This window comes from Brachypodium distachyon, chromosome 1 (genome assembly GCF_000005505.3).
Source record: "Brachypodium distachyon strain Bd21 chromosome 1, Brachypodium_distachyon_v3.0, whole genome shotgun sequence".
Taxonomy (NCBI): Eukaryota; Viridiplantae; Streptophyta; class Magnoliopsida; order Poales; family Poaceae; genus Brachypodium; species Brachypodium distachyon.
This window is the reverse complement of record NC_016131.3, coordinates 23,841,083-23,853,773: the sequence shown is the minus strand read 5'-3', so window position 1 is coordinate 23,853,773 and position 12,691 is coordinate 23,841,083. Positions and strand designations below refer to the sequence as shown.

General features: G+C 41.2%; 1 protein-coding gene across 1 annotated transcript; it reads right to left on the bottom strand.

The window, feature by feature from the left end:
* Window positions 1-3: 3 nt before the first annotated feature.
* On the bottom strand, window positions 4-11,925 carry LOC100840097. Its single transcript, XM_003563114.4, has 9 exons — window positions 11,480-11,925; window positions 7,830-8,250; window positions 7,553-7,689; window positions 4,707-4,820; window positions 4,550-4,618; window positions 3,897-4,011; window positions 2,847-3,007; window positions 2,651-2,777; window positions 4-2,151 (listed from the first exon to the last, which is right to left on the bottom strand). Exons 2-9 carry the CDS (start codon window positions 8,145-8,147, stop codon window positions 376-378), a joined length of 2,817 nt encoding a protein of 938 aa, XP_003563162.2. The 5' UTR covers window positions 8,148-8,250; window positions 11,480-11,925; the 3' UTR covers window positions 4-375.
* Window positions 11,926-12,691: the final 766 nt, after the last annotated feature.

Below are 12,691 nucleotides of genomic sequence, written 5' to 3'. Positions count from 1 at the left end.
ACACTATCAGACACCACCGACGAACATTTTTATTCGCTTTATTTTGCAGACTACACATGGAAATTGGGGCAGAATTATGAGCCAAACGCTTTATTTTGCAGACTACACATGGAAATTGGGGCAGAATCACGAACCAAAACAAAATAGCAGGACCAAATCCAAAAAAAAAATAACTCAGTCAATTGACTCCCTATTCCCAACGCCCACATATGTACCGACATTGCGCAAAAGGTATCCACACAAGGTCTGAGACACTCATAAGTTCAGAACAGTTCAAAATCGCTTTGTGTCAGTCATGACCGAAAACATCCTGCTCCAGCTTGCCCCAATTTCTTTATCAAGCTAGACAGGACCTAAATCATCCTGTGTCTGAACTTATCTGGTCCAGGGACCTCGAAACTGCCTGTTCATAAAGTTGGGCATTCCAGGGTTCTGTTGTATGGAGTTTGTCCATCCCATGCTATTCAGAGACCCTAGAGATGCCACTTGACTGCTTTGACTAGTGGGCAGAGTCTGGGAGTAGGCATAGGTATTTGGAACTGCACTGTTAATATCATGAGTAGGAACAAAACTTTGAGCTGGATCATCTTGATTCCTTATTTCAGGAAGCTGGCTAGAGCTCAACCCACCAGACTGTAAGTGTGCCAATGGCTGTTCGTACTGCACCAGGGCACTGAAGAGACTTCCATCTATGTTGCTTCCACCTGGCAAGGCTTGGGTTAAGCAGTTATTTGACCCCAATCCAGACAGATTATGTGACTGGTCTACAGGGAACAAGTTATATCTGCGATCCAAAGAGCGACAAGCAGCAAAAGATTGCTGTTCAACTATAGGAGAGTTTCCTTTAGTTGGAAACCTCACACCAGGATACAAATTCTTCTGAATTTGCTGCATGTACCGACCATTGTGACTGCGGTCAATTAACTGGTGCCCCTCCATGGCAGTGGAAAATGAAGTGAATTGAGCCAAACGGTTATTGACCACAGAAAGTAAATCAGTCGACTGTTTGGGGACGTTTCTGCATTCATGGGAGGAGGGGAGCATTCCATTGTCTTCTGCTATTATCTGGAGCTGGCCATTGCTCTGACGGTTTGAGCAAGGTTGCACAAATGATGCAGAATTATCCACTGGGAGAACAGATGCAACAGTGACTTGAGCCTGCTGCCGTCTTAAAACATCGTTCTGCAAGTAAATTGCTGAATCATGTTGTACTGCAGAGAGATGCCCATGTTTAATCTGTGAGCCACCTGTATCACTATACGTCCTATTGTCTGCAGGCTGATAAAGGGAATCAAGAGGGCCCGACAAATGCCATACATATTTTTCATCTTTCCCTGCTTGGTCATTTGGATCCAGGAAGTCATCCACAAACACTTGCTCCCTGGAGGACACAGAAAGTACAGAGGAACTGTTCAACGGCATTATTCTAATGTTCTCATCCTGTTCCTGATCCACAATCACTGCATTCATCTCTGGATGACACTTCTCCGAAGGTACATTGTTCACACAACGACCAACACCGTTCATAATTGTGTTGCCGATACTCTGAAGGCCCTGATCTTGCTCATGAACATGAATGGATGGACCTGAGTAAGCAAAGCCGTCAAGATCTTCAGCTTGCATATTGTGGCTGTCAACAGTGTGAACATGCCTGCTTGTATAACTCATGGGCTTGATCTGTTTACTCTCTAATATATCACTATTAACAGTTGTATCTGTGTAGCTGATATTTTTAATATCTTCCACTGGAACATCTAGGTCATCGTTACTGAACTTCAAGTCCATGGGATCTTCATTCTGCTCACCTGAGTTGTTCGCAGAGAAGGTAATGCCTGTATATGCACAGCTGATATCCTTGTGATCTTGATCTTGCACAACAGACTTCTCACTCTGGCTAGTAATGTCTGTCCCATCGACTAACATGATATCTTCATCTTTCACATTCAGATTTTCGTGATGGTTAATAGAAGTTTCCGTATAATTAGTTTTCCCGTCATCTCGATCTTCAAGAGATGGTATGTGATCATCCCCACTATGCATCACATCTTGAGCTAATGGTTCAACCTTGCCATTCTGCAAACCTAGACTATTATCATTTCTGCACGCACCATCTTTTCCGAGCTCTTTTGTTCTGTATGCTAACTGATCTGTCTTCTCATCATAAACAAACATAAATAAACCATAATCATCTATTGAGTAATAGACCAAAAAAACTAAATTCAGAATGGTCTGCTGCAAGTATCTAACTTCTTTTAAAATCAGTACTCCATACACACAAGTTCTACAATCAACAACCAACACAAAGCACAACATATCAAGAATATCGTGATGTAACTACCACATGTGAAAAGGATAACACTGCAAAGCAATTTCTGTTCAATAATGAAATATTATTTAGATTTTTCCACACTAGATTTATCATAAGCTCAGCATTTTGTAGTCATTGTATCTTGGCTCACAACATGAACAACAAATGAAAATCGATGTGCTGCTGCTCTGGTGCATAGTATGATACAACACAACGGACAAAACAAGACACATAACAGAAGCCGCTATAATTTTTCATACATTCAAGACAATCTCTTTCCACCATAGAAAAATAAAAATAAGAATCTTAGGAATATGAATTGAATGATGAGGCACAGCGAACCTTTCTCATGACAGGTACATTCTTTTCTCCAAGCTCAAGGCCCAACAACTTTCTTAATTTCTCTATCAGCATCTTCCTGTCCCGAAGGACCTCAAAAGCAGCAGGTATCTCATTGCATACGTTCAACCTATTATGCAAATAACTCGTAAGAATTCTGACTCAGAAACCATATATGCTAAATTGAAACATTACTGACCAATGTTCATGCAGCCTCCTTTGTTCATCCTCCATTAATGTGCTGTAAGGTTTTACATGGAATTTATCAAGGTCACCAATCACACGAGTAAGGTGTTTGGTCTGAATGCCATCACCAGACTGTTTCAAACCCTTAACAAGGTTGTGCTGTGTTCCGCTAATCTGAAAAGTTACATGAACATGGGCATCACCTCAAATTCAAATATATGTTTGATTTAGTAATATGTATTGGAATGCTCTGTAAATATTATTAAACTTTGAGTACATGAGTATTTAGATTAACCACTTCAAATTACAGACTGGAACGTGTCAAAACTTGAAATTACTGACTGGAATGTCTCAAAAATCTTACTCCCTCCGTCCCATATTAAGTGACTCAAATTTCTCTAAATATGGACGTATCTATATACAAAAATACGTCTAGATACATGTAATGTTTCAGCACTTAATATGGGACGGAGGGAGTATATAGGTTTCAGTATATTGAAATAGAACATAAAATAGAAGAGAGATGATAGGCTCATTACTTAGAAAAATGATATGGAAATAGTCATAGCAAAAAAAAGAAAAAAGGAGCGTGAGAGCCAAATGAATTGAAAGATTCATGTTTGCTTCAGTAAGAGATCATAAAAGTTGTAAACTTATCTACGACTTTCATCACTTGTATATTACCATGCATTTGATCTATGTTAGTGACAAAGTTCTATCTAGAAGAACCAAGCTGAGTAGTAAAAAATCATCTATATTGCAAAAACAGACAACGCTCATCCAATTATTTCTGAGTAATAAATCATCTATATTGCAAAAACAGACGACGCTCATCCAATTATTGCTGATAAATCAGTTTCACTGCAATTCTGTCTGCTTATTTGGCAAATAAACAAGTGTAAACTTTGCAGAATAACTAGGCAATTCTGCCCAATAACTGCCCAAGTTCATATTATATTGCACGTTAATACATTCTTTCACACTATTCTTCAAAAACATGTGAACAATCCAGCACAAAAAATAAGTAATTAAGGCCACCCTTCTTATGACACAGCTATCATACCTCAATGTATGACATGAACTTTGAGACATCAGTACTATATGTAACCTTCAGGGGAAATTCACTCTTGGTACCTGCCGATCGCGTGTATTCTTGCTTCTGTTTAGCATGGTAAAACCTGGACAAACATAACAGACACTTTTATCTGTCAGTACATTTTTTTTGCTGGCATTGACTTTTCTGGGTATTGGAGCTGAATAACTTTATGAGCTTCTTAAAGAAATTTGGCAGACTGGGCCAGTAGTGCAGGGAGAGTTTAGAAAGTTTGCAGATGTTTTTGAATGACGGTCAAAGGCATGGAGCCAGCGAAGGCAGTCGTACATACGGCAATAGGATCGGAAGGAGTAACTAACAATTACTCTGTTCCTTTTTTATAAGATGTTCTAGCTTTATCCTAAGTCAAACCTCTTAAAATGACCAAGATTATAGAAAATGTACCAATATCTACAACTCTAAATTAGTTTAATTAATATCTTCATAGCATACACTGGTGCATTTTTCTATAAACTTGGTCAAACTTTAATAAATTTGACTTAAGACAAAGCTAGAACATCCTATAAAAAGGAATGGAGGGAGTAGAATCTATAATGAAAAGGCATTGATTTATCAATACATACAAGACGAGTCATAAGAAGAAGACTTTAGGGAAGCACAACCTGAACAAATTTTCTGGGTCATCACAACTTAGCCATCTCTTCCTCCATTTCTTCAAGGTCTCAACCATGCTGCAAAGTTATCTCACAGTTACTACAAATGGATCTCCAGAATAGTTAATTAGTATACTCCTAACAGAACTATTTTGACTTGACATACTTGGAATGATAATTGTGTAGGTTAATACGATGTTCCTTCTCCTCAGCTCTAATTTTCTTCTCCTTGTTAAGAACAGCATCTGGATGAGTATCACCACAACAAATAGAAGAGGACCTATAATTCAATAATTTAATCAATGATCAGTGCTTAAGAAATCTTAAAAGATAAACATTGCGGAAAAATTGATAGATAATCTAATGAACAATCTAAAGGAAAAAGAATAGATTGAGAAAAAGAGGAAGTGGGGCTGTTGTTATAGTGAATAAACAGATGATATGTGTATACATAAGTATCTGATGCTCTTAAAATAGGATAACAAGAACTCTAATTGATCTTAGGCGCTAAAACAACTTTCAAAGGTTTAAATCAAGGAAAAGTCTAGACACCCCCTGACGTTTGTTGCCAAGTCAATAGAACCCCTGAGCTTTAAAACTATGTAAGCAATCCTTTAAGGTTTGAATACTGTTCAAATCTTAGTTACCTGTCCGCATCCAAGTTTGCAATTCGCTACATCATATAATCGAGTTTGCTAGGACCTAGGGGGCAGACAACTCCTATTCGTGAATCGGAGATCTGTGAACTTGCCTTTTGTGGATCAAAATATGCTAGCCTACAACATATTTCTTAAAAAAATGATCATCCTGACCTTTTCTTCTAACTAGCTAAATGTCCGTGCTCTGCTACGGAATTAAGAATTTGTGTTATGCATGAGTTGTTTAAATATGTGTCACTCATATTTTTTAAAAATTCTGATAAATAAGAATTATGTCAATTTTTTTTAAAAAAATACAATTATCTTGAAAGTCATGAAAACCAATCAAGCATTGTCAAGAGATCGTGATACGTATAGAATGAGTGGCAATTAGATGATTCCGTAGCCATTAAGGGGTAGTCTTGTTGGAGTGAACTCGCGACCACCGACTCAGATCTTTATAAGTATAAAGATAAAGAAAAGATGTGTCGCTCATATTTAAAAAAATTCTGATAAATAAGAATTATTTCAATTTTTTTATTTAAAAATACAATATCTTGAAAGTCATGAAAACCAATCAAGCATTGTCAAGAGATCATGATACGTATAGAATGAGTGGCAATTAGATGATTCCGTAGCCATTAAGGGGTGGTCTTGTTGGAGTGAACTCGCGACCACCGACTCAGATCTTTATAAGTGTAAATAAAAAGAGCAAAATGAAAGTCAAAAAAGAAAAGGCTCATCTCATCAGCACAAGAGCCCAACAGCACCCCTAATCTCTTCCATTTAGCACTACGCTGCCTTTTTGGCTGTGTCGTTGTCATTCTGCTTCACACAGCTGCTGTAGCTTCAGGGCTGTGAAGAGTTGCTGCTGCACAGAGGCGACTGGTCTTCTCCACCGTCATCGTGATCTCATGGCTGCCCATGGGTCAAGCTTCTGGGCCAGGTAGCAATGCGTGGCGATTCACTTTTTGTGGTTTTTTTTTTGAGATCGACAACTCGAGCAGCAAATTCACCTCGATCCATACCCAATTTCAGTCTCGGATTTAGATTGTTTGATCAGGATGCAGGTTCAAAGACTGTCCTGGCGAACTACAGATGGTTTTCAGGATGGTTTTGCCACTCCGAAGTGACATGCACCTGCAACTACGGTTCCTCCCAAGAATCACCACCATCCAATGCTCATACCATAGTTCCCTGATTCAGGATTCGCTGGGTAACGATTCACAGTTCCCTACCTCTCCCCTAATTGGGTTTGTTAGGACTTAGGAGGTATACATCTCCAATACGTGAATCGGAGACCGGACTCGAACCTGATTTTTCTGGTTAGAAAATATGACATTTCAAACACATGCACACATACTTCAACTGCCCTCCCTTGGTATGATAGCTGAATATTATTGTTCTAGTTGCTTTTCATCTGGCAAATAGGTATAATGATGTCTTCGTGAAGTCACATACAAAAAGTGCGAGCTATAGAAGTCGGGTGCGCGGGTTGATGGCGAGGTCCAATGACCCAGGTCACCCAAACCTTATAAAGGGTCCAGTCCAGATTGACATGGGACATGGGTCGATAGCATGTCTGATGACCCAGGCCAGGGTCCTGTCCAGATTGACATGGGTTGATGGCTGGAACGTTACTGAAAACGAGCAAATATAGACCCCCGAGTATGAATGGTCCATGGAGGATCTGGCTGTGCCTTGGGCAGGGGCGTCATTGAAAGTGCATCTGGCTGGGATGCCATCATCGCGCTGCTCCTTGGGTTTGCCATGGTCACCTTGGGAACAAGAGAAGAATTGAGCTGACTAGAAACGATGACCTAGGGCGAGGGAGCCGCTGATGCCACTGTCTGCTGCTTGTGCAGGGTTGCAATTGTTTCGGGCATTACATGGGCTGGATTTGTGTTCGTACTCACGAGCAAAGGAAAAAAAAAGACATAGATGCTCTTTGCTGTGCTGTGTGCTGACATGGACCGTGCAGCAGTTGCTGGCATTTTGTGCCGAACATGTATGTATGTCACTGACCAAGATGTATCGACCCAAAATCACATCGGGGTCTACCTCCATCAATCCACATCTCAAGCCTACCCCGCCCCTTGACTAGGCCAACCAAGTTCCCAGGAAACTATGTGAGATAAACAATGCCAAATATTTCAAGTGTGCTATACCTAAGTTCATTCTTCTAGTTACCATCATATTGCAGCTAAAATATATTAAAGATATATTGCCTGCAGTATATGCTCAGTGTAGGTAGATTGACAAGTTCTTCAGCACATAAAAAACAAGTAAATGACAAAAATTGTATGCAGCTAAAAGCTTAGAAGTGCAAATATGAAAACATAATGGCAGAATCATATCGCAGGAGAGTACTTACCAGCTGAGACAAGGATTTCTGAAGTGGTGATTTTCTCCGGCAAGCAATGAATGTACATTTTCTTCTGCATCAATCTCACTTGGAAGAAACTGTATGAGAAAATTTCTCTCGGCTTCTGTCAGACATGTAGACCAAACCTACAATAAAGGTTATACATTCTGAAGGTAAAAAAGAAAATATAGCCCATAATAGGGGGGACTAAAAACTCTTATTCTGAATAGAGGGCTTAACAAATAGAAAACACAATCATCAAGGTTGGTGGGTGAGGCGGGGATACCTCATAGGATAACACCCCTCTCAAGTTCTCCAAAGAAAAAGTCTCTGGAGGAACATATGTAACATCAGCCAGCACTGAATGATGTTTCGGGCTGGATTCTATGAAAGGGGCCAAATCTGACCACAAAATTCCAACCTGTTCCTTTTTCGGCACAACTTTCTTTTGACAGACATCCCATTTAAGACCAATCTGAGACTTTAAACTTATAAGACAGTTAGATGAGTGAAGCCTCGGTTTCTTTCCTGATCTGTATTGCTCTGAGTAGGTAGAATTTATCAATCGTTTCTTTTGCTTGCCTGCTGCCATTCTGCAGGTCATCTGAACATAAGTTGAAGTAAGAAAACCTTTTCGCTCTTGAGTAACTCCCTACTCTTGCTTCTGTTCTAATTTATTTCCCACACTGAAAACAACCATGCTGCACCTGAAAATTGGAATATAATTAGGTTAGCTGGTCAGCTCGAAGATAACAAGGAGAAGATGTAAATCTCTCAATGGAAATAATGGACATACGTAGCTCCAGAGAATGAAAAAAAGTAAGGATGGGAAAAGAGAAGACATGCCAAACTGCTGACCACCCAAGCTTAGCAAATCCCAAAAGATTGTTCAATTAGGCTGATATATATGAGAAAAATACTAGCTAAAGGGAAAACAATCGCCGAGGATAAAGCCCATGCATCTAAACAATAATCAGCGTAACGAATCACAGGTTTGTTCAATGAGATGGCTCTAATCTGTGGCAAAATTTTGAACTGAATGATGGCAGATTAAATTTTCAACTCAACATAATCAAAACCTTAATTTCAAAGTTCACACTATTTAATAATGACTATATGAGTTTTCTGGGTACGCATGGAAGTATTTTGTTAGCAAACCAGAGGCACAGAGTTAAATCGATCTACCATGACCAAGCAATCACAGCAAGATGAAAACACCAGGATTTGTTAACAAGGCTCAGCAAACTTGCCTACATCCTAGGGGCATGACTAAGGGTGCTCCTCCCCATCGATACTTCAACACCAGCCAACCAGGCACCAGCACACGCCACCGGCACCCCTCTGCGTGCCTATTGCTATCTTGTTGTTTCGGTTACAACGTGTGCTGCCCTGTCACTATATGGGACGCCGAGGATACAAAGTGCACTATTCAGACACTACCCATATCCTACTCACATCTAATACAACACAAATACAACCCTTACTTAACTCATACATGATATTCGATACAAACTCCACAAAACCCGCCTTGGCAAATATTCTCCACCACCCGGAAGTTGTCCAAGCATCAAACCTCCAATGTATACACTTGAGTTGTTTCCTTTCATCGCCCTCCATCTTGATTGACTTGGCACCATACTAGACCATCAAACATACCCATTGCACCAACAGATTACTCACCATGCCCCTTAAATATCAGAAGTTCCTGGCTCTGTCGAACTCTAACACTCCACGGTACCCATCAACAACACACTTCAACTTCATTCTTGATCCAGTGAATATACAAATATGCATACACCTGGTAACAATGTTTGAACAAAAGTAGCAAAACAGATCAGAATACCCTTGATCAAGCCTGCCTATTTTCATTAGTCTTCTAATGGAAACACAATTTTTCATTGAAATCATCCCTCTGCTTGGTAGCATCATCTTTGTAGCCTACCTTGTACCTTTAGCACCAAAAGATAAAAAAATTGATCCATCCCAATGCCCCTGGACACCATGACTAAACCCTAGGGACTTGTCCATTTTTATCCAAACAAATCTCAAGATGTGTGCTACTTGCGATTCCTAAGATATTCTGCCGCCAATTGCAATGTATGCCGATAACTTCCTGATCATAAGCGGTCGGCCGCAGTACTCGTACAACTTCCGCTGAGAATCGCCGAAGCTATTCTCCTGCATCCTGCTTCTCCATAGAAAGTCATTCCACATCAAATTTGACACAACATCAGACAATCGCATGACAAAACTTGATGACAATTCCTGCCGATGTCCTTCGGATCACAATTTACTCCTAATTTCCGATAAATCCAGCCGCCAGTTTCCTCACAAGCAACTTGACACGGATTCAGCCTCTTCAAATTTTTTTAGGATCAACTCTCGAAACCTCCTTCAAACCTTGCTCTAATACAATTGTTATGCTATCCAGGCCCAGTAAACCATCGTCTCCAGCACACATGCACCAACCAGGCCCAGATGGATAGCAACACAGCCTTACAAGGGCCCTTAGGCACCATCCCCCCAGAATACTAGCCTGATTGGACAGTTACACTCATTCTTATATATCATTCCCTGCCTCCTCACAACTGGTGCGGGAGTAAACCCAACAAATCTCCCCCTCACACATCAGTCAACATAGGCCCGCTAGCACCAACATTCTAGCCCACCAACCATGTGACCCAACCACCATGAGTCCATCGAGATTTGGATCAACCCAACAAATCTCCCCTACTAAGGCTGTGAGTCTGCCAATATTTGTACCTGATACCAACTGTTCTGGAGGTGCACTGCTGATCTACTAAGGTTTAGAGGACTCGCCTGCATCCCCGAGGCATGACTACCTGTGCTTCTCCCCATCAATATTACGAATTGCAATACCAGCCACCCGGTCGCCGGAAAGCTCCCCCTGCGTGCATGCTGTTATCTTGTCATCTCGGTTACACGTCAACATATGCTGCCCCCTCACAATCTGGGAGATTGGAATGAAGATCGAGACGAGATAAAGAGCGTGGCTATTTATTTTCTACTGTAAATCCTAGATGCCGTGCCATGTCCAGCTAGTCCCATCTACACTGCGTTCGAGGATGAATTCACAATTCCATTCACCATATGCTGCCCCCTCACAATATGGGAGGCCAAGGATACAAAGTATCATATTTCAACACTATCTATTTCCAAACGTAAGGCAACTCATACATAATATTCCACACAAACTCAGGATATTTTTAACATTAATATGTATTTATCATAAGAAATACAAATTCATAAACTAGTTTAGCCATTGTATATTTAATCCATTTGCAAAATAGCATATTAGCATTTTTGGTCTAAAATTAAAATTAAAGCAGTATTCATGTAAGAAAAGTATCACTTTCAAATTTCAATAAAATTAGCAAATCAAAAGGTGTAAATAATATTATGGCGCCACCCAGGATATATTGCCGGTAATGTAAAGTAGTAAACTAGCCAAGTAGTTAAGATTGGTGAATGCAAGAACTTCAGCATTATCAGAACCCCTTCAAAAGTTCTTACGAGAGTATTTGTCAGTGCATTTATAGAGTATAGTAATTTACACATCAGTGAACCAATCTGTCAAGAAGTTGTCAAAAGTGGGGATCAGAGCAAAACTATTTGTCAAAAGAATCAGTGGTAAGTGGTAACTAGAAAATATTTGCCTTCTTGATGACAAGAATTATCACAGATTTTACAACATAGAAAAAATAAGAATGGAGAAAAGCAGTAATCTGATGCAATGATGTTTATCTTATTCTATAGAACTGCCAGTCCGTATTTGATCCTAGAAACAAAAGAAAATAGAAAAGGAGAAAAACAGTTTGAAACGCAGTAAACCACTTAACAAATCGTTCAACTCGGTCAGGAACAGGGAAGTGGAGAACCGGAGACTGGAGATAGGAGGAGGCAGGGGAAACTGACCTGCAGTCTTGCCCAGTGCAGCGGCGGCCGGCGACCGGCGGAGGGGGCTGCTCGTGCTCGGCGGACGGCGGAGAGGGACGCTCGGCAGAAGACCGCGAAGTGGCGAACAGAGGAGCGGCAGGCCGACGGCTGGATCTTATCTCCGGTGCGGTGGCGCAGCAGCAGGGGTGGCCGGCGATCCTCTGCAGTGTGGCGGCGCGCGGCGGCCAGGTCGGGGGGACGGGAGGTGAGATGAGAGAAAGAGGGTATCTATCTATCCAGGGGAAGACGGAAAGACAGGAAGAGGATAGATAGGGGACGGGGGTGTCAACTCAAGGTCCAGATCCCATGGAGACGGAGTACCAACTCCATGGACTGCAGTTATCTCAATCTCCAGTTCTCCACCATCAATTCCGGTTTTTAGGGTTTCTGCGATGCCTTCGCCTACCGCTTGGACAACGCCCATTGTGTCGCCGGTTTCTTTTTTTTTATGTACACATAATACATCACTTTATTTTTTTTAATGTACCGTCTAGACTGCGTGGACTTCTTGTGGCGTCCAGGCTAACTATCGTGTCAATAAGAAACTCGTCGTCGTCATGGTCCTAACCTCCAGACGCAACACAACTGGCAATGGTGGGCTACAACGTCACTGGCACCGCCGTCGTCGTCGCCATCTCCCATCCTCGCCTGCAAGTTCCCTACTTGCCTCGCCTTCGGCTTCGACCATGTCATCATTGGCCTTATCTGCTTTAGGCGAGGCCACTGCCAAATTACGATGATCTCAAACACATGTCCCTCCGAAAGCACCCAATGTCCACGTTGCTTCTCCTCCTGCCTCCATGTCGAAGACATCGAGCTCTTAACCTCCCACCTCATCTCCCGGCCCCTCTTTGATACGGCATCGAAATGGTCTTCAAGGTTAGTATTTTACCAAAATGTGTATTAGCCTAAGAATACCAACAAGACTTTAGAAGCTGAAACGTCACTCCCAACTACACATGTGCTTAAAAATATCTTTAAAGAGTTGTGTGAATGATTGTGAATCAACCAAAAGCAATTCAAAACAATGAGTCGTGCAACAATTTCCAGTTTCAACCGGAAATTAACCTTTACTCTTATAAAGAATCGAGTTGGTGGTCGTCCGTTCACTCCACACGGGAAGTACGATCCACACACAAACATAACACGAGATCATAAAAATCAATAGCCGAAATCATGTTGTCTAGGCCA

Bases quoted from the DNA above. Each gene is read 5' to 3' on its own strand.
- LOC100840097 (XM_003563114.4), bottom strand. From the start codon at position 8,147: ATGACCTGCAGAATGGCAGCAGGCAAGCAAAAGAAACGATTGATAAAT. The intron at 7,690-7,829 runs GTATCCCCGCCT...CCTTTATTGTAG, and splicing joins GAGGGGTGTTATCCTATGAG to GTTTGGTCTACATGTCTGAC. The intron at 3,008-3,896 runs GTATGATAGCTG...GTAACTTTTCAG, and splicing joins AGTTCATGTCATACATTGAG to ATTAGCGGAACACAGCACAA.